General features: G+C 42.5%; 1 protein-coding gene across 4 annotated transcripts in view; it reads right to left on the bottom strand.

The window, feature by feature from the left end:
* The window catches only part of CLYBL (citramalyl-CoA lyase), a 229,418-nt gene that overhangs the window by 158,070 nt on the left and 48,937 nt on the right, over window positions 1-22,411 (bottom strand). For 3 of the 4 annotated variants that reach the window (XM_043478367.1, XM_043478366.1, XM_043478365.1), the window contains exon 1: window positions 18,064-18,104. The exons of the other annotated variant lie outside the window; for it this stretch is intronic. In XM_043478367.1, the coding sequence (XP_043334302.1) occupies window positions 18,064-18,089 (26 nt within the window). In that variant the 5' untranslated portion in view covers window positions 18,090-18,104. Of the gene's footprint in view, window positions 1-18,063; window positions 18,105-22,411 lie in introns of those variants that run through there. 4 annotated transcript variants of the gene reach the window in all.

The following is a 22,411-nucleotide window of genomic DNA, read 5'->3' on the forward strand; positions in this document are numbered from 1 at the left end:
CTGACTATTGAAATGTCTCACGGAGGAAGGAAGGAGGTCCCAGAGACCTGGTGCAGGTTGCGCCCACCATAAATCCCGCTCAGCTTCCTTCCATTTACAGTTTATTGCATTAACATTTCTTTTGTGCTGGCTTCTGCTGGGAAGCTATTGTAAATTTGGGCAATTACAACTTTGGTTCCATCCGTCCCTCCCCTCCTCAGTAGGCACTGGAACATCAAAGGTGGCCCGTTCAGCAGAGGTTGGCTCTGTCTCTTAAATCCAACCTGAAATAGATGTTATTAGGAAGAGCAGGCTCTGGACAAAAGGTAGCAGGATGAATCATAAAGATGCTGCTCTGACCTTCTAAGAAAGTCTTAAAATAAGCTTTCTTAAACCCCGGGCACAAGCTGCCAAGTCAAAGCCCGGGCAGGCACTGGAGGGCCTCCTTGTCCAAATCCTCATAAAGCAGATGCATGAGTCGTGTCAGACAGCCACGGGCCCCTGAATGGCAAGGTTCTACCAGCCCGGCCTCTGCTTGCGCCTCAGCAGTGCTTAAAATACTTTCTCTTTCAAAGCACCTGTGTAAGCCAGAGTGGGTCCCCACTGCTGCTGTGCGGCTGAGGCAGCCTGGAGGAAGCCCAAGACCCTGGTGAGGGCCCCAGCAGATAAGGAGGGTCAGTAAGCAGCTGGAAAGCTTGATGGACAATAGGGAGGGGCTTCCATTCCTGACCAGCTGTCACTTGTTACAGGGAAGAGAGAGAGTAAGTGTGTGCGTTTCAGGGGTGCTGGGGATTTCACTGGCCAGCTACAATCTCAAGAACTTTCTGAGAACCTACTGGGTCCCGTGGTGCATACCGAACTGGGGGGAGTGGGGTTCAAGGATGAACAGCAACAACCCTTGTCTCAAGAAACTTAAAAGCCAGTGGAAGCTGCAGGCCTGATGATATCTGACTATTAAGTTGCTTCCTAATGAGTTTCATAACACAGGCACAAAATGCCATGCATTCTAGTTCTTCAACATGTTAAAAACAGAGTTACTATATGACCCAGCGATTTTACTCATAGGTCTACCCAAGAGATATGAAAACATATGTCCACAATGTACACGAATGTTCACAGCAGCATTTTTCATAATCGCCAAAAAGTGGAAATAACCCACATATCTATGATGCATGGATGGATAAATAAAGTGCAGTATATTCCTTCAATGAGACATCATAAGAAGGAATGAAATATCAATTTATGCTACAAACAGGGAATGTAGTAGTGTTAGTTGCTCAGTCATGTCAGAGTCGTGACCCCATGAACTGTAGCCTGCCAGACCCCTCTGTCCATGGGATTCTCCAGGCAAGAATACTGGAGTGGATTGCTACTTCCTTCTCCAGGGGAATCTTCCCAACCCAGGGAAAGTCTCCCGCATTGCAGGCAGATTCTTCACTGTCTGAGCCCCCAGGGAAGCCCCACAACAGGGATGAACCTTGAAAACATTACGATAGAGAGAAAGCAGCCGGACACGAAAGGGCACAACCACACAATTATATGAAATGTCCAGAATAGGCAAATCTAAAGGTTGGGAAAGTGGATCCAGGGATTCTCGGGGAAGGGAAGAGGGGAATCTGACAGCTGATGGGTATAGGGTTTCTTCTCCGGCGAGGAAAACATTCTGGGATTAAGCAGCACTGATCATTGCACAACTCTGTGAATAGACTAAAAAACTGATTCATACATGTTAAGAGAGTGAATTTTATAGTATTTGAATGACATCTCAATAAAACTTCCCTCGTGGCTCAGACAGTAAAGAACCCACCTGCACCGCAGGAGACCCAGGTTCAATCCCTGGGTCTGGAAGGTACCCTGGAAAAGGGAATGGCTACCCACTCCCAGTATTCTTGCCTGGAGAACCCGTGGACAGAGGAGCCTGGTGGGCTAAAATCCAAAGGGTCACAGAGAGTTGGACATGACTGAGAGACTAACACATTCATTTTCAATAAAACTTATTCTTTACTTTTTGGCTGCACCACGTAGCTTATGGGATCTCAGTTCCCCAACCAGGAATTGACCTCAGGCCCTCAGCAGAGAAAGCAGAGAGTCCTAACCACTGGACCACCGGAGAATTCGCAAATCTTATTTCAAAATGCTATGGGAGTTTAGGGTTGGGAGGAATGTGCCTAAGGGAAAAGGACTGTTGCATATACCACCTCTGCTTGTATTAAGAACACGGTATGGATTCTAAGCACTTTCTTAACAGGAAAGCATGCATGAAGAGAACAGGTTACTGGATTCATTGCTCACTTGGATACCTCCTGGTCTGAAGAACGGACACTGAGGTTCTACTTTCTGGATTATTGTTATTGTGATACAGTCGGTAGAAATAACATTCTAAAAACACAAGGATTTAGAGCGCTCTGTGCCGTGTGAGTTTCAGGTTTTGAGGATTCTAGAAACTCCTGTTCTGTGCTCCCAACACCCTCCAGGATCTGTTTTCACCATCATGTGGAGCAGCTGATACTTATTTGTCTTTTAAGCAATTTGGGGGCAGTAACTATCCCTTTCATCCCTACTGCCAGCAGTATGTACAATAGAGGGGACTCAACAAGTGATTGTGGAAGAAGGAAGGAAGGCTGAAGGGAGGGAGGGTGGGGTCATTATTTGCTCATAATGAGCTTATAGTCTAATTCCTCAGGCTTTCTTATTTCTCCACTTTCTTATCAGGAGGTGTTATTACACTAAAAAATGTTGGTACTCTAATGCTGTTTTTGGATGTCAAAAGTGGTCAAACAGCAGCAGTTTCCTATGGTTCCATCACAAGAAACAATATCATTTCAGTCCTATTTCGTTACACAGAATGTGTTTTGAACTCGGGGCTCTGGAAGCTCCTAGGGGAACACCAACTGAGAGGCAAGGGGCGGTTCTCTGATCCTCTCCTTCCTGTTGCTGTTCGGTTGCTACATCCTGACTCTGCCACCCCGCGGACTGTAGCCCACCAGGCTCCTCCGTCTTCCTCTATCGGAGTTTGCCCTACCACCTCCCCCAGAAAACAAACCAGAGGTTCTATATTGAGTTGGTTTGAACTAAAGACCTAGAGACACCTGTCTAAAAATTAGTTTGCACAGTTTATTTACAACTCTAGACCAACTTGGTTATTCACTAAGAAAATGACCTTTAGGTCAAGAAAATAAGGAGTAATGCTTAAGCTCTTTGCTCTCTGTTCAGCTGAAAACCATAATGCTGACAAATCTTCAAGCTATCTACCAACAGGGGCATCTAAGGAGAGGCATCTGCAGGAGAGACAGCCATGCTAGAAATTCTGTATGGGGTAGTGACAGGCGTTAGAAACTCGAAGCAGTAATCCAAGGGTTAATCAGGAGAGAGACTGAATCCAGAAAGTGCTTATTAACCCAAGCCTTTCAGTACTGTCTATACCACCCTGCTGCCTCTAACCAAACAGGACACTGTAGGTCTCAGGATGACAGAAATCTTTTGTTGAAGTAGGAGGCTGACAGCTATCTGTGAGGAGGGTTTTTTGTTTATTTGTTTGTTATTCAAATAACTTTCCCCCCTGAAGAAATTCAAAAGGAAAATGTCAGAAATCTGTGATTAATGATTTTTTAAAATAGATGGGATTTCCACACCCCACCCCCATTGAGCTGAAAAGTATGTATGGAGAAGGAATCCACCTCATTAAATGGTAAATCCTCATATGTAAGTTTGATATTGATTCTTTCAAAGGAGTTGTGCTTGCAAGTCAGATGAGTGACAGGAGGGTGTGTCTAAGTATCAGCGTTCTCTGAAGGGCAGCTGGTCAGGAACATTGTCAGATAGTAATGACAAGCAGAACTGGAACTCTGATGATCAACTGGTGATGGGAAAGTCACCCAGTCCTGTCTTCTCCTCCAAGCTGTGCATTATTAATGTGCTTCCTAAAATACCTCCCTAATTACTTTTTAAAATACGTGCTATGGGGAAGGCTGGGGTGGCCAGGGAAGGTGGTCACAGGGGGTAGGGGGTTGGAGACAAGGGGAAGATGCCAGAAAGGAAAAACCTACACTAAAAACTACCTTCTTTTAATGTTTTTTAAAGGTTCCTTTTAATCAGCTCTTAAAGCAAAGACAGAAGCTGAAAACATTCCATGTAAATGAACAGCAAAGGACTCCAAATGCTTAGCAGACCAGAACACCGGAAAGAGCTCGCTTGGTACCGCCAGGCATGACCGGCTTTAGTGGATTTAACAATAAAAAAGAAGATGGCGCCAAATAACCAAACTACATGGGACCTGCCCTTGCAGCAAGAAAAGTGGGTAACACTTTCCTCTGGGGGATGCGGGAGAGGTCTAGGGAGATAAATTCTACTTAACACAACAATGTGGCTAGCATTTAGGCCTCATGCAAATTTCATCTGCAGAGCTTGCAAATGGAATGCAATTTACTGCTCAAAGGATGTAACCTATTTGAGTTAGAGAGCTAGTTAATAAAACCTTCTAGAAAAGAATGCAGAGTTAACCGCCATCCATCTCCTGGGCTGTTTCAACTTGGCTCTTTTTATTTGCTGTTAAGCAAAATTCTAAATATTGTTACAGCGAATCATGTTTCGATATCCTAAGAAAAGACAAGTTAGGTTTTGGTCGAATTTAAGTCCCTTTAATAAAACCCTTGATAAGTTTAAGCTGCTTTTCTCCTCAGAACTTGTTCTGTGGTGGATAAAATTTCCAACAACTATAAAAGTTTCAAGTAGGGTCACATCTAGAAAGTGATAGTAAATAAACGTAACCACTCATAAACGGTGCTAGATCTTTTTGCATTACCAAAGTTGAAATAATTGAGTACAGTCTTCAAAAAGCATTCACTTGCAGATATAGTTGGCACATGGGATGTAAACCCTACTCCTTCCTTGCTGTGAATCATGGAATTAAAGATAGAAATTATTTTTATCTCCAGTTTTCCTCCTGACTTTTTCTTCCCCTGAAGCATGCCTGCACTAAATAATTTTTGTTTTTAACTGATAACAAGAGAAGTTTGCACCAGACTATTCCTTTGGGACAACATGTCAATGATCACAAGGATCCAATTCAAAACTTCCTGCAAATAGTGCACTCACGGCTCATTCTTGGTTCTGTTTCCCCCTGAAGCTGGCTGAAGGAAAGCACGGTGCGTCTTCATCCTGTCTTGGTATATGTGCTTCTGAATTCTGAAATTGAGAATGAACCTTATCCACTTTTCAACAACTAGGCTTAAAATGTCAAAGACTTGATAAGTCGTTGAGTAGGACAAGATACTTTATGAATTTGTATTAAGCCCTAAGGGCTGGATGCTAAGACCCCCTTCACTTCAGTCAGAGTGTTGAGTTCAGCCAGCCACTTGCTAAGGGTGCAAGGGGCAGTGCTTGGGGTGTGAGGCTTACTTTATGGAGCATCCTTCAACACCTGAGTGGGCAGACCTGGAAAGTGGAGGCCTTACCTTGGCCACAGTCCCAAAAGGTACATCTGCACCACTGGCTTTTGTCAGGATGAATGATGGCATTGAGTCATTTTAGGAAAGCAACCCAGTTGCCAAAATATAACTGCCAAAATATTTGGAATAATGTAATTTAGCACTTTAATGTCATTTTACTTCCTGAGTTTACAAATAAGGAAAAAGTTGCCTCTGGCCATTATAGCTTTTTTTTTTTTTGCTCTGTGCTTTCCAGCATCAGCTATTTTCACTATACTCCATCCCATATTGAAGCTGGAAGAGATACTTATTGAGCACATTTCTTCTCTCTTTATGTCACCACTTCCTCATTTTCAGTTCACTTGTTATCCTCCTGGTAATGCTGAGTCTGTATGCTTAAAAAAAAATTTTTTTTTTGACTAAAGAAAAGCTTAAGGAATGATATCATTAGCAAATGCAAATATGCTAATTCACATAAAAAGATAAGGCTTAAAAAGTCCAACCTGTCATATGTAAAATTATTTTAATGACATATTCAAGAAGAATCTGGAGATTATGTTGCCAAGTAGGCAATACTTTTAAGGCAATCTTACAAAGTATATGAAATCACAGACTGTAATATCCTGCAACTATTTTAATTTTAAAAGCTCAGTTTACAAATATATACCAATATTTTTCTCACTTTTAATCACTCCCCCACTGTTTTAGCATAAGAGCTAAAATAACCTAAAACTGCCCCTTAAAACACACACAGCAAGTCTGTTACACAGATCAAGAAAACAAAAAATGTATGAAGGAAAGAATGTTTTAAATAATCTGAAACAGAGTAGCAAAAAAATGTGTGGTTTCTAGGTTTCAGCTACTATTAAAGAATTTTCCTGGGAGAATTTTACTTTAAAGCAACTCTAAATGAAAATGCATATAATTAAGGGAAAGACCATTGCTTCAAACAGATTGACTGTCTTTAACAAGTTTCTCTCTTTCTAGCTACTCAGATATGCTATATTTCCTAATTATCACCTTTTAAGGGCCATCTGGGCCCATTCCTCCCCATCAGGGGGCAATTCCATTTGCATTGTTCCTGGGTTTAGTCATGATCAAGTAGTCTGGTGGTAAAGTTCATTAGAAATCAGAACAGAAGCAATCAACCCAACACAGTAAAGCAAGTATCTGATGCTTAGGCACCCACAGGAGAGACACAAGCCCTCCCGACCTATTCTCACATAACTAACAGGTCTGCCATGTGCATTTTATCAATTGCTTAAAGAAACATTCAGCTAGTCCCTGGCCAGGTATGTAATGAAAATTTGATTAAGCCTCCTCACACTGCAAAATATTTCTCAATTAAAGCAACATAACGATAGTCCCTCATGTCTTCTGGTTCCAAAGTCTATTAAAAACCCTTTAATGATTCCCTCATTTAGCCTACCATTCACAAGCAGTATACCACTTCCTTCCTGTAGAGAACACATAAGAATTATCCTAATTGTATTTTCTGTGAAACGAATGTGCATTGCAGAGAAGGCGTGTCCAACCCTCAGACTGACACTGACGGGTATGGGTTCCGAAGACATTCCCTTTGTCCTTCAATGGATCACCCTGTACATTCACACATTCCTCACGAACGCGTTTGTGTGCCAAAGGGAAGCTTGGCCCCAGGATGTGCTAGATGGCTAGGCAGCTGCCCTACAGCAGAGCTGACTGCAAATGGCATGGCTAATTCAAGGCAGCCACATACAAGGGTTCCCGCTTCATACCTCGTAAGGTTAGATACATAAAACCCAGGAAATAGTTACTGCCTCATCTTTCAGTTTCTGAGCCTGGCTTGCAATGGCCATCTTAATCCGAAATGCCAGCCTATTGAGATCGAGAAGGGGTGCTCCCTGCTGAGACCCAGAGCCTCATCCAGCTACACCTTAGTCTTGCAAATGAAGACAGCTGCAGCAGGCCCTAATCTATGCAAGGCAGGTGTAGCCCTGGGGCGCTCCAAAAGTGACCCTAGGAACTCTTAGGGCTGTGAAGTTAAGAAGTTACTGTTATAAAAAGCCTTATTTCATAGCCTCTCATTATCGAGGTTACTATGCTTTTTAAAAGAACAATGGTTTATTTCCTCCCATTTGTAGCTTGGTTTTCTCCTCTGCCGTTCTGAAATTCCCTTATTCAGACAGTCCCTGATTCTGACTCCAGCTGGGACACTGCAAATCAGTGGCCTAGCTCACGCCTAAGCCATGCTACTCATTCAATGGGCTTTGTTGAAAAATTGGTTCTACATCAAGTTCCTCCATTTTAAAAAACCCATCCTAAAATCTACTCTTCATACATTAGTAGAGATTTCAGGAGAAAAGTATGCCCTGTAAGATCTTTCTGAGGTCTGATTCGTAAATAAAAATAATTCAATATTGCTTCGTAAAAAGAATCTACAGCAAAACATAGCATCACTGAAATGGAGCCAACAATAATTAACTCAAGAAGTAATCACTGAGCCCCCTTCCCTCTCTCACCCTCCCCTCTCTCTCTCTTTCTCTCAATGTGTTAAAACAAATATATCTATGTCAGAAGCCAGTTCCTGGTCTCCAGCGTCCTCCCAAAGGCTGAGGAAACAGAATGTCAGGGGTGTTTCTGCCTTAAGAGGGCCTGGGGTGCACCTGGAGAGGGTTTGGCTGGGTCACCAGCAAGGCCGCCACCTGAGGCTGGGCCAGGCCCCTGAGCTGAGACTATGTGGAGGGTCCCTGGCAGAAAAGGAGACTCAGTAAACCTTAAAGCTTATCCTCTGGGAAGACCCCTGCTCCCCACCCCCATTCTGAAGGACTGAAGTTTTGCTCAGATGATGCTTAAGTCATGTAGGTGTCAACAGTAGAGGCTGATGAAAACCCAAAACCTTACATGTGATTACTATACTGAAAGCTTGTCATTAAATGTTATTTTTAATAGTGTGACTTTGAGGCATACTTTGGCTTTCCAGGTGGCTCAGTGGTAAAGAATATGCCTGCCAATGCAGGGAACGCAGGAGATGTGGGTTCGAACCCTGGGTTGGGAAGATCCCATTGAGGAGGGAATGGCAACCCACTCCAGTATGCTTGCCTGGAAGATCCCATGGACTGAGGAGCAAGGCAGGCTACAGTCCATGGGGTCCCAAAGAGTTGGATATGACTTAGCAACTAAACCACAATAACAAAGGCATACTTTTAAAATCTGGGAGCTCATATGTGAATTTTGAAGTAAAAATGATAAATATTTTTAAACACTAGCATTTTCTTGAAGAATTATTTTAGAACTTTTTAAAATCAGTTCTCTTTTAGTTTTCTACCCTTCACTTTAGGAATACACATAATAGGCTTCCCCCCCACAATTCCTATAGAACTGTTGAGTCTTTATAAAAGTATAAAATTTGAAACAAGTGCAGAAAGCCTGTAAATGTGCCAGAAATACTGGGCTACACTTCCACACCCATTACCTCTAACAATTTCACAAGAAGGGGCACATTTTCATGAGTTGTCTGATGTTTTAGCAACAAGACTCCTATGGGCTTTAATGGAAGTCACACAGCTAAAACTCCATGTACCACTTTGAAAATTTAAGAGTAATTGCTAAGTCCCCCTTAGAGGGTCATAGAAATATTAAAAACCAAAGTATTTTGCTAAGAACTCCAATTATGCCTGAAGGCTTACATCAGATTTTATAAAATGATTGGTCACATATATAATGTACTCTAATGCTGTTTTATTGGCTGGTTGTTTTCTTTATAAAAGAGGGTCTTTGTGAAGTCCTGTCTGAAAGGGAACATACAATACGGTGAACTGCCGATCTGGGGTTCACTTAAACCCATGGCTCAGTCTTACAGGGGAGGGATGTGTGAGAAATAAATGGACTTAGGAACATTTTACCTTGTTATTTATAGACCCAGAAGGGCTCGTTTAGTTCACTGTTCCATCAGGCTGATAGATTTTTAAGAAATATATTAAACTTTTGAACAAAACCAGTCTGCTACCCTGGTGGATATTCACGTTCAGAATCTGTTTTGACTGAGTCGGTGAGACTGACCCTCCACATGTGACGCAGTGGCCTTTGTCTGAGGACCGCTGTCGTAAGGAGAACTTCTGACCTCTTTCTGGAAGCATGCATAAGAAGTTTTATTAATTTGAGGGAAGAATCCAACATTTCTATTTAAATAATTTCAAACTAACAGAAAAGCTGCAAGCATAGCACCAAAACACTCCTGAATGCCCCTCGCCAGACTCACCAGGGTTAACGTTTCACCACAACTGCTTTATCATGACTTCCCCTCTCTATTGGTTGATGTTCCTATGTGATACGTATACTTACACTTTCTTTTGAGCCATTTGTAAGTTGTATTCATTGTGTCCCGTTACCCCTAAATACTCCCCCAAATCAAGGACACTCTCCTACACAATCACACCACAAAGTTCAAAATCAAGAACAACACTGGTACCGTGCTGTTATCTATTCCATAGATACGATTTAAATATCATAAATTGTCCCAATAATGTAATTTATGTCCATTTTCTTCCTGGCCCATGACCCAATCCCAAATCAGTCACTGCATGTACTTTTCACACCTCTTTAGACTCATTAAACTCTTTAAACTCATTAAACTTCTTAAAGATTACTCACAGGATCTCTTTGGTAGTACAGTGGATAAGAATCCACCTGCCAATGCAGGGGACATGGGTTTGATCCCTGGTCTGGGAAGATTTCACAAGCCATGGAGCAACTAAGCCTGTGTTCTACAACTACTGAGCCCGTTCTCTAGAGCCCATGAGCTACAACTACCGAGCCCAAGGGCCACAACTACCGAAGCCTGTACGCCCAGAGCCTGTGCTCCACAACAAGAGAAGCCACCGCAATGAGAAACCTGTGCACTGCAACCAGAGAGAGCCCATGCGCAGCAATACACACCCAGAGAAGCCAGAAACAAACAAACCTTTAAATAAACTGTGGTATCAGATATTGTCTTGTACACGTGCGGAGGAAGACACTACTTTTAAAGAATGCCTTCCGTTTGTTGTTGTAGGCATTACCATATTGAAATGCTCCCATTAGAGGCCAACTTCTAGCTGCCAATATCCATAAAAACATTAGCCAGTGAAAGCCACTATATACCATTTTGGTTTCTGTCACAGTCCTGAATGCAAAAGTTTCCCGAACGAATATCGAAAAATGCAGACTGAGCATCCTAAATTTTTATATTAAATATTGTCCCAGGAATCAAATATGGGCATTTAGATACTGTTATTTAAATTCTAAATATGCGCACTGGAGAATAATACACTTTAGGATGCCATTTCACACACCAGGACTTGACGGGTCAAATATTTTCTCCGAATGAAGTTGAACAGGTTCCTGAAAATCTGAAGGCAGTTGCTGAATGTTGTATAAAATCAATGGCTAGAGCAATCTGTCTTTAGAACATTTCTTTCCATTTCGAACAGACATCTCCTTCTCCGTATCTTCCTCCCATTTTGTAAGCAGTAGAATTATGGTTCATATAAAATGGGTTGTGGTTACTCATTACGTGACACCTGGACAGATGCGCCCTTTGCAGATACAACAGGTCTGCGCTTCACACACAGTTACTCACATCCCCATCTGAGGAGCTCTAAGAGTGACTCAAAAGGGAAACAGAGAGTCCCGGCACAGTGAACATCTGAGTTCCGCGCCGCTAAACAGATTCTTCACTCAGATCCTCCAAGTGAGGAAGGTATAAGCAGAATGAATACTCCAAAAGACCACATTGTTAGGAGTTCTGGGACATTAAAGAGCACTTCTTGAGGCTCCCCCCAAACTGCAGTCTCCCCTTTAAAACAGGTACCCAGGGCAGAGTTTAATTAGCTTTACAATTTAGGTCACAGAGCTTTTTTCTAAAGGAGCAGCATATTAGCAGTACAGACAGGTTTAAATATTCTGAATGAGAAAACCCAATCACTGCAGACAGACTCGGTTTTTCACTGCCTGGAGCAAGGACCAGCATTTGGTCAGTCCTCATTAGATGTGTGGTGAGTGAATGAACGCTGGGAGAATTATCTTGTACTTTCTGTTTTTAAAGAGTTAACCTACATAAAAATATCAGGAGAGTGAAATATTTCACAGTAACGCTTACTGCCTACTTCTTCTTTAATTATACAAAAGATGATTGTAACAAACCTGCTCCTAAAACAAAAAAAGGATAATAATATTTTCCTAATTTTGGTTTGGTCTCAGAAAAGGCAAATTGGTGCATAATTAACAGTTTGTTGGTGCAAATTTACCTACATCTTTTAATTGGTGTTAATTAGATTAGGACTAAAATTTCTTTAATCCTCTATCTTGCCTTTTTTGATGCAAACTAATTTTCTCAGCTGGATGTCAAAGTTTCCCATTAATTACACTTTTCTAACTGGAGCTTCTTCAACCACAAAGACTCAAATGTATAGAATGACGGCAGTTTTCAGAAGGCCTAGCGACCAACCTTTTGGGGAAAAGAAGGAACAGTGAGAACTGACACTTTGGAGATAAGCAGCGAACCCACCCAAATGCCCTGGTGAAGCAAGGCTTCCACAGTTAGCAGATCCTGACCTGTCTGAGAGGAGCCTCCAGCATTTGGTGGTTGTAAATGACATCCTGTGATGTGAGTCTGCCACACAAAGTAGGTGTTAGAGCAACACAACCATGACAAAATGCGTAGCCTTACAGTGAAGAAGATCATCTATTGTAAATGCCAAGAATAACAACACGCTGCCTTTTATGGCTACCTAGGAGCCATTCTGAATACTGGTAGACCCGTTTCCAATGCAAAACAAATGCAAAGGTATACCATCTTAGATGAAGTTCCCCATTTCATATGGCTTCCTCCAAATATTATAACCCTTCTACCATGGCTGACATGTTAGCGGGGAAGCCACAAAATACATTCAATATCTTTTATGACAAGGTGACCCAAAATAAAACTTTATGTAGTTGAGGACTTTTGATAGTTCTTTATCCATTGCTTTCCTCTCACTACGCAGCAATGATGATTGAAACCTGATGTGTACTGCAAAAAAAAGGGCTATAAAACATTTTATGTACAAATAAAACAGTAGCCATTAAGTTCTGGTATGATGTCTGAGTAGATATTCAGCATGAGAACATGATAAAACAACTGTAAACCGATTGTGATCAAATGTAATTACAATGACTTGTCTCCAATGAATGACATGAGCTAAACACAGTCACAGACTTCTCCAAAATTACTTTGGGCAAAGAACCAAGAGAACACTATATCCTTTCTTCACTAAAGGCATTTTGCCAAATAAATCGCAAGCACACACGCTTTAATAACCATGGCCAAAAAAGCACTTGGGAACTCATTATGGAAATGTTTAAAACCACGCACACACACACATGTGCACACGCACACACATGCAATCATATTTGATAAAACTCTTTCATATGAATATAAGTCCACTGAAAATGCCACGTTTGAGATTTTTAACTGGTGCTCCCCAGAAGTAAATCCACGGATTGATAGGCAATTTACGAGTCTTTTTTTCTCTCCTCAAAGTCAATGCACTTGGCTGCCTTTCCTGTCATCTTTATTTTGAAGATGCTGTAAGAAGATCTACTTGAAGATTTTTATGTAGCTGAAAGTAAACAATGACCTAGATTCTGGAAGTAACCATAATTTTTCAGTAAGTCAATGCAGGTAAACTCTCTCCCTCACTATCTACCCTTTCTGATGTGGCTTACTACAGTTTTATGTTCCAAAACAGAACAAAGAAAAATATCTAGTCATTGAGCACTGCAGTAACTCAAAGTCACTGTTGTTTGAAAAGCTCTGGGAACTTAGGACCAGGAAAAGAGATGCATTCCAGGTCCTCCTTTTAACCCTGTCTCATTTCTTGACCTTGAACCCTGAAATGTGGCAGTATCAATACAGGCTAAATATTAGTGTTAGTAGGAAAGTAGAAATTTAATTCTACTCCTAAGAACATACCCCAGAAAACACACGTCCACATAAACACTTGTATTCAAAAAGTCATAGCAGTATTGCTCACAACAGTCAAAAAGTAGAAACAACCCAAGTGTCCATCAGCTGATAAACGGTATTTACAATACGGTCTATCCACGCAATGGAATATTTTTGAGCCATAAAAAGAAGTAGTCAATACTAATACACGCTAGAACACAGACGAACCTTGAAAACCTTATGTTGAGGGTAAGAACCCACTCACAAAAGACCCTATTACATGATTCCACCTATATGAAATATCCAGAAAAAGCAAATCTATAGGAACAGAAAGTAAATGTGTAGATGGCTAGGACTGAGGGTCACAGAGGCAATGACCACTAATAGGTATGAGGTTTCTTCTGGGGTGATGAAAATGTTTTAAAATTGACTGGGGTGATGGTTGTACAACTCTGTAAATAGACTAAAAGCCACTGAACTGTGCACTTTGAGTGGATAAATTATACAGCATGCAAGTTATAGTTCAATAAAACTGTTAGGTGTGTGTTAGTCACTCAGTCATGTTCAGCTCTTTGTGACCCCATGGACTGTAGCCCGCCAGGTTCCTCCGTCCATGGGATTTTCTAGGCAAGAATACTGGAGTGGGTTGCCATTTCCTTCTGCATGGGATCTTCCCGACCCAGGGATCAAACCCTGGTCTCCTGGATTGCAGACGGACTCTTTGCCATCTGAGCAACTGGGGAGGTACAAAGCTGTTATACAAATATTTTTAAAGCAGAGATCATGACGTTTCTGGGTCCCTTTGACATGTGTTTCAATAGCAGCTCTGGGGTCAAGCATCAACATTGATGAGTGCTCCAAATACACTTTTATTTAAACTTTCTCCTGAAGAAAACTACGAAAAACCCATATTTCCTCCAAATCTGCTCCAAGGAGACTACCAGTGACCGCCCCCCCTCACCACCACTTGCTAAATTCAGTAAGTAGCCAATTCTCAGCTCCCAAGTTACTTCCCTCACAAGCAGCATCTGGCACAATCCCCACCTCCACCCGCTCTTGCTACACTGTTCCTACTTGATTTCCAGGACACCTTCTCCTTAGTTGTCTTTCTCTCTCTCTGCTTCCCTCTCGCCTCCCCCAGCCTGCCCTTTAATGTTGGAGTGTGTTGCTGGGTCTGCAGCCTCGCACGCACTGCCACCCGGTCTTACCGCTTTAAATCCCATGTCTGTGCTAGCAATGTGCACAGGCCTGTCTCCAGTCCAGGCCTCGTTCTAAACGCTTGACCTATATATTCAACTGCTGAGTTGGCATCTCCACTTTGACTCTAATTGTTGCTGTTGTTCAGTCGCCCAGTCGTGTCCGACTCTTTGTGACCCCATGGACAGTAGCCTACCAGGCTCCTCCATTCATGGGATTTTCCAGGCAAGAGTCCTGGAGTGGGCTGCCATTTCCTTCTCCAGAGGATCTTCCCAACACAGGGATCGAACCCAGGTCTCCTGCATTGCAGACAGACGCTTTACTGTCTGAGCCACTAGAGAAGCATAGCAGATAATCTCAAATTCAACATGTCCAAAGCTGAACTCTGATCTCTCCCCTCTCCCTGTCCCCAAACCCAAGAAAATCGTGCTATAGCCTCTCCCAACTCACTTGAGAGCAGCTTCAAACCAAAAATCTTGACAGTCATCCTTGTCACTTCTTTTATTTCCAACTGAGAAATATTCAGTCCACCAGGAGATCTTGTTGCTTCTGCTTCAGAATATATCTAAACTACCTCTCACCACTTCCCAGTCTGGTTTCAGCCACCATCAGCTCTCACCTGGCTCAAGGCAGCCACCTTTGACTGGTTTCACTGCTTCTACCCTTTTTCCCTACAGTCAATCCTCACCACAGGTTCCAGAGGCATCGGCTTAAAATATGAGTCCTGCGATTTCCCCATGGGTCCAGTGGTTAAGACTCCATGCTTTCACTGCAGGGGACACAGGTTTGATTCCAGGTCAGGGAACTAAGATCCCACAGGCCACGAGATGCAGCCAAAAAAAATTAAAAATACAATAAATAAAATAAGAGTCCTACCAGGTCTCTTCTTTGTTCAACACTGCGAGGGTTTCCTCTTCGCTAGAAGTAAAGGTGAAAACACTTATGATGATCTGGCCCCTGTCACCTCTCCCCTCATTTCCTATTGCTTTTAACCCTTCTCATTTCACAAGCCTCCAGGCCTCATTGCTATCCTTGGACACACAGGACTGTTCCCTTTGCCTCGAGTGCTCTCCTCCCAAATATATGCATTTATTTATAAGATACATAAGTCCCTCACTCCTTCAAGCCTTCGCTAGCATTTCACCTTCTCAGCTGGGCTTATCCTTACCACCCTATTTCTTTTTTTTTTTTTTTTTTAATTTTTTTATTAGTTGGAGGCTAATTACTTCACAACATTTCAGTGGGTTTTGTCATACATTGATATGAATCAGCCATAGATTTACACTTATTCCCCATCCCGATCCCCCCTCCCATCTCCCTCTCCACCAGATTCCTCTGGGTCTTCCCAGTGCACCAGGCCGGAGCACTTGTCTCATGCATCCCACCTGGGCTGGTGATCTGTTTCACCATAGATAGTATACATGCTGTTCTTTTGAAACATCCCACCCTCACCTTCTCCCACAGAGTTCAAAAGTCTGTTCTGTACATCTGTGTCTCTTTTTCTGTTTTGCATATAGGGTTATCATTACCATCTTTCTAAATTCCATATATATGTGTTAGTATGCTGTAATGTTCTTTATCTTTCTGGCTTACTTCACTCTGTATAATGGGCTCCAGTTTCATCCATCTCATTAGAACTGATTCAAATGAATTCTTTTTAATGGCTGAGTAATATTCCATGGTGTATATGTGCCACAGCTTCCTTATCCATTCGTCTGCTGATGGGCATCTAGGTTGCTTCCATGTCCTGGCTATTATAAACAGTGCTGCGATGAACATTGGGGTGCATGTGTCTCTTTCAGATCTGGTTTCCTCAGTGTGTATGCCCAGAAGTGGTATTGCTGGGTCATATGGCAGTTCTATTTCCAGTTTTTTAAGGAATCTCCACACTGTTTTCCATAGTGGCTTACCACCCTATTTCATTATTATCATCATCATTATTATTTTTGGCCAAGCCTCAAGGCTTGTGGGATCTTAGCTCCCCGACCAAGGATTGAGCCCTCGCCCTTGGTAGTGAAAGCAGAGTCCCAACCACTGGACAGCCGGAGAAATCCCCTCACCACCCTATTTTAAGTGGCAATTTGACTCCCACCTCCCTCTGACCTAGTTCCTTTGCTCTATTGCAACTTTTCTGTCACCATCTTCTAAAATTCTGCATGATTTACCTGTTTATTATCTCTGCTGTTTGTTGTTAGGCTCTAAAACATAAGTTCCAGGAGGGTGGATCTTTGTTCTGCTCACTGATGGATCTCAAGTACCTAGAACATGGTAGTTGCTCAATTCATATTTGCTGGATGACCAAATGACTGTTGAAAATCCGACCAGACCCATCAGCTGCCCACGTTTGTTTAATAGTGACTTTATGACTTAAGGGCATAAAGTTTTGTTACACAGCATTTTAAACAAAGCAATAGCGGGGAAAATCCAGCTAAGGAGTTACTGCTGCTGTTTAGTATTTATTAGAGCCCTAAAACATGCTAGGTAACACAGAGGAGATTCTCTCCACTCCATGAGTCTTCAATGAAATTGTGGATGATGAGATATTCACAGTTGTCTAGTTAGAACCCTGTATGGAACAACTGATTGGTTCAAGATCAAGAAAGGAGTACGACAGGGCTGTCTGCTATCATCCTGTTTAACCTATAAGCTGAGCACATCATGAGAAATGCCAGGCTGGATGAGTTACAAGCCAGAATCAAGACAGGCAGGAGAAACATCAACAACCCCAGATATGCAGATGATACACTCTAATGGCAGAAAGCGAAGAGGAACTAAAGAGCCTCTTGATGAGGGTGAAGGAGGAGAGTGAAAGAGCTGGCTTAAGACTAAATATTAAACTAAGAACACAGCATCCGGCTCCATTACTGCAGGGCAAGTAGAAGGGGAAAATGTAGAAGTAGTGACATTTTTCCTTTTCTTGAGCTCCAAAATCACTGTGGATGGTGACTGCAGCCATGAAATCAGAAGATGATTGCTTCTTGGCAGGAAAGTGACAACAAACCTAGACAGTGTGTTGAAAAGCAGAGGTGTTACTCTGACGACAAATGTCCACAAAATCAAGGCTATGGTCTTCCCAGTGGTCACATACGGTTGTGAGAGCTGAACCATAAAGAAGGCACAATGCCAAAGAACTGATGCCTCTGAACTGTGGTGTTGGAGAAGACTCCTGACAGTCCCTTGGATTGCAAGGAGATCAAATCAGTCAATCTTAAGGGAGATCAACCCTGAATACTCACTGGAAGGACTGATGCTGAAGCTCCAGTATTTTGGTCATCTGATATGAACAGACAACTCACTGAAAAAGTCCCTGATGCTGGGAAAGATAGAGGGCAGAAGGAGAAGGGGGTGTCAGAGAATGACATGGCTGGACAGCATCACCGATGCAATGAACATGAACTTGGGCAAACTCCAGGAGATGGTGGGGGACAGGGAGACCTGGCGTGCTGCAGTCCATGGGGTTGCAAAGAGTCGGACATGACTGGGTGATTGAACAACAACAAGCAAATGGAAACTCACAGGTAAAGGAGAATAACGTAGTACATGTTTTCTAAGAGCTTGGAGCAGAGAGGAGAAAAGATTATGGAGAAGTCCATCTGACCTTTGAGGTGTTCAGAGGTGGTATTTTGGCCATGCTGCTCAGCTTGCAGGATCTCTGTTCCCTGACCAGAGATGGAACCGGAGCCCCTGGCAGAGGGAGCACTGAGTCCTAACCATTGGACTGCCAGGGAACGTCCTGTTCAGAGTTCTATGATGGTTCTTCTCCCTGCAATGACATATGAGATGGCCTTGAAATAGACAGAGGGTCTGAAAATTGTCCAGGCTATAAAAGGAGCAAAGTTAGTGACCTATGCTGTTTATAACACTGGTCTTCTTGTAAGCAAAATGTGTTGTTGAGTTTAGAAGAAAAGAACACATTGATCTTACAACTTGCAATTTTAGAAATGCTATATGAAATTTTCCAATGAGACCATGGAAGCACTGGTATATCCTCAGTCAAAATTTTACATATTAAAAAACTTATCATTCTGGCATTTCCTAATTGACAAAAAACTCCCAAAGCAAAAGATGCAAAGTAGTCACTTACAGTGTGTTTGCTTTTTCTTGAGAAGGGCTCATACAGGGGCTAATAATAACATAGTTATTACCACTAATAACATTCCTAACAATAATAGCTAACAGCTGATAATAATACAGCTCTATATTAAACAGCTATATCATCTTCTAAAAGACATGAGACAGATTCGACGCTCGAGGATCGCCCAGGAGGCCTGCAGCACGTGCTCTGAGGTGACAGCTCCAGCACGCAGCAGGTCACCTTCCCTGTGCTCACAACCGCACTTCGCACAGGTGGCGCTTGGAGTTAAAATTTTAAAATAAAAACACTAGTGACTGATGATGATTTGTACCTCTGGACCTTCAGCGTGGCTTACATCTTCTTTCCAAGCATCTTTTTTTTTTTTAATGTTTTTTTTTTTTAATATTTTCTTCTTTTTTAACACAAAGAGTCCATATCCTGTCCCAAACACTAGGTCAAGAGGAGAGCAGGAATTCACCCAGGCTTCTCAGGAACCGCTGTAGTCTGTGCTGGGTAAAACCGGCCCACACATGAACATCTTTGAGTTTTACACTAGCTCTTTATAAATTTCTCAATATATCCCACATGACTCTTTATAATATATCTTTGGGCACACTGTAATGTTGCCCAGAAGCTTCGTTTTTATACACAAATATTTTAAAAGATGAGTAGCCCCCATAGAATATGAAGGACTGAATAAAACAATAATGCTTATCATTGTAAGTCCCAATGTATCTGTTATGATCAGTAAACTTTGTATCCCAAATCTATCTGCACTGGATGTGGGGCCTATTTCCCCCAACCGGGCTCAAACCTGGGCCCCTGCACTGGGAGTGTGGAATCTTAACCACTGGACCACCAGGTACATCCCCCAAATCTAAATGTGTTAAACTGCTTTCATTATGACTACTCCCAATACTAATTAAAATTATGACAAAAAAATTTTTTTTAATTAAAAAAAAATTATGACAAGCTATAATTAATAGTTAGGTGGCTGAGTGCTAACCATGTGCCAGGCAATGATCTTAGAAGTTTAGACACAGAAGTCTCATCTGATCACGGTAAAAGTATCCTCATTTTTCAAAGGAGAGAACTGACACTCAGAAAAATCAAGTGACTTCTTTGGGGTCACAGAACAACAAACACAGTGACAGGATACTAACCTCTGGGCCGATGCTCTTAAACATTAAGCTCTCCTGCCTCCAAATTAAAACCAGGAAGTGAAGGAATGTGCATTAACCACTTGGTTGCTGCGGTTGTCCAGTTGCTAAGTTGTTTCAGACTCTTTGTGACCCCATGGGCTGCAGCACCCCCAAGCTTCCCTGTCCTTCGCTATCTCCCAGAGTTTGCTCAAACTCAAGTCCATTGAGTCGGTGATGCCATCCAACCATCTCAAGCTCTTTCACCTCCTTCTCCTCCTGCCCCCAATCTTTCCCAGCATCAGGGTCTTTTCCAATGAGTCAACTTTTTGCATCAGGGGGCCAAAGTATTGGAGCTTCAGCTTTAGCTTCAGTCCTTCCACTGAATATCCAGGGTTGATTTCCTTTAGGATTGACTGATTTGGTCTCCTTGCAGTCCAAGGGACTCTCAAGAGTCTTCTCCAGAATCACACTTCAAAAGCATCATTTCTTTGGTGCATGAATCACTCCAAGATCACAGTATAAATTACTGAAAGTTTGCATAGTAAGTTGCTCAGGTTTATTTGTTCAGAAGTATTTCTTGAACACTTATTATGTGCTGGCTATTCTACTAGACACTTGGAGGAACACAGCAGCCTGGAGGCTGCTGGCCTGTGTGGGAATCACCCAAAGGTCAGGAGGAGCCTGAGAGCCACAGCTGAGCACTGAAAGTGAAGGAGAGAAGGTGAGGTGGGAGTGTGTGCTTGTCAGTGGGTGGGCGGCATGATTCAGAGAGGACCACAGGCAGAAGAGGAGTCTCTCAGCGTGGCTTCCACCTACAAGCCTGGGTCTTCTCACCTACAGACAGGGCTTTCCCAATCACTTCCTAACGTAGGTGCTCTGTCTCCAGTCTTTCCCTTGCCTCCACCAAGCCCTTGAGTCTACCTTGCTGACTGCCATGGATAAATCTTCCTAACATGCAATTGTACACATTCTTAGTTTGAAAATTCTTAGAGGCTCCCCCAGATCAGACCTAACTCCTCCAACTTGGTAGTCCAAAGTCCTTCATTAAATCTTCCATTCTTCACTGAGTGTGGGACTGATGGATGTCTGTTTTCAGAGCATGTGTCCAGAAATTGTGAACAAGTTATAGTTCAGGAAATAATAATATGCCATGGGAAATTCCACATAAAATTATTTGCATAGTGAGAACTTTTAATGCATCATTTATATGCAGGGAAATTTCTAACAGATCTTTCACTAAAATTAAATAATAGAATGAGAAAACGAGCCTATAAGGAAACTGAACAGATTGTCTAAGACAAAACTTGTCTTGCAGTTCCAGGAACTCTTTTTCTAATCCTGAGATGTGTACTGTGTGGGATGCAGAATATTGTTTATATCTCAGTTGTAACAGCTCTTAAAAGCTAAAAATAGGGGCCTCTATGTGGAATGAAAAGGAAAGTTTATAATATCCATGCAACTGAAGCTGGCTCTCAGTGAACTAGGAAATCTTTCAGAGGTGAAGAAAACAAAACAATAATTTTTAAACATCATCCAACTTTACACATCCTATTTGCAAACTGGGGTTCCTGGGGATACCCAACTTTGTCAAGGCTTACAAGTCCCCCACCTCGCTGCTGATTCTTAAAGAATACTGTAAAAAGAGCCTGGATTTTTTGCACATGGTTAGAGAAGACTCTGGAAGGAAGTTAGGAAGGACAACTCACAGTTCTTCACAGTACCTTGAGCCCTTAATACCTCACTCCCCATTCAAAGCTGAGGCCCTGGGACTTCCCTGGTGGTCCAGTGGCTAAGACTCCAAGCTCCCAATGCAGGGAACCTTGGTTCAGTCCCTGATCAGAGAACTAGATCCCACATGTCACAACTCAGACTTCACACGTCTCAACTAAAACAGACTGTGGGCCACAACTAAGATCCGGCATAGTCAAATTAATAAGTAAATATTTTTAAAAACCTGAGGCCCATAAAGGCACCAGTAGTTCTTCCTGGCAGTTGGAGACACTGCTGGGGGCCCCACCTCCTGACTTCCGCCTTGAACCAGCTTGTCCAGCTCCCTGGTGCTTTGAACCTACCTTCTGTCCCTCCAGTTCTTCACCTAGATCAACACCTTGATTTGGCTGTACCATGGCCTCTGAGTTTGGTTTTATCCCTTAATCCTATTGCATGGATTGGCTCCAGCACCTCGGACCTGGCTGGGCCACCCTCAGCTCACCTCTCCAGAAGGAAGCCTGGCTCGAGATGCTGTGCCAGCTTCACGTCCAGGCCATGAGGAGGTTTCATCACAGGCAATGGAGAGTGGTAGGTGTCCTCATTCTATCTGCAAACACATCTGTCTATTCCAAATGGCCAATGGTTCATTAACAGTGAAGTTTTATTTTTGTTCCTCATTGTTTTACACGTATTTAGCTAGCATAACTGAAAAATGGGCTTCCCTGGTGGCTCAGAGAGTAAAAAAATCTGCTTGCAATGTGGGGAAACCCCGGTTCAATCACTGAGTCGGAAAGATCTCCTGGAGAAGGGAATGGCTACCCACACCAGTATTCTTGCCTGGAGAATTCCACGGATAGAGGAGCCTGGAGGGCTACAGTCCGTGGGGCCGCAAAGAATCAGATATAACTGAGTGACTAACGCTTTCACTTTTCACTTT

The sequence above is a fragment of the Cervus canadensis genome, chromosome 9 (genome assembly GCF_019320065.1).
Source record: "Cervus canadensis isolate Bull #8, Minnesota chromosome 9, ASM1932006v1, whole genome shotgun sequence".
Lineage (NCBI taxonomy): Eukaryota > Metazoa > Chordata > Mammalia > Artiodactyla > Cervidae > Cervus > Cervus canadensis.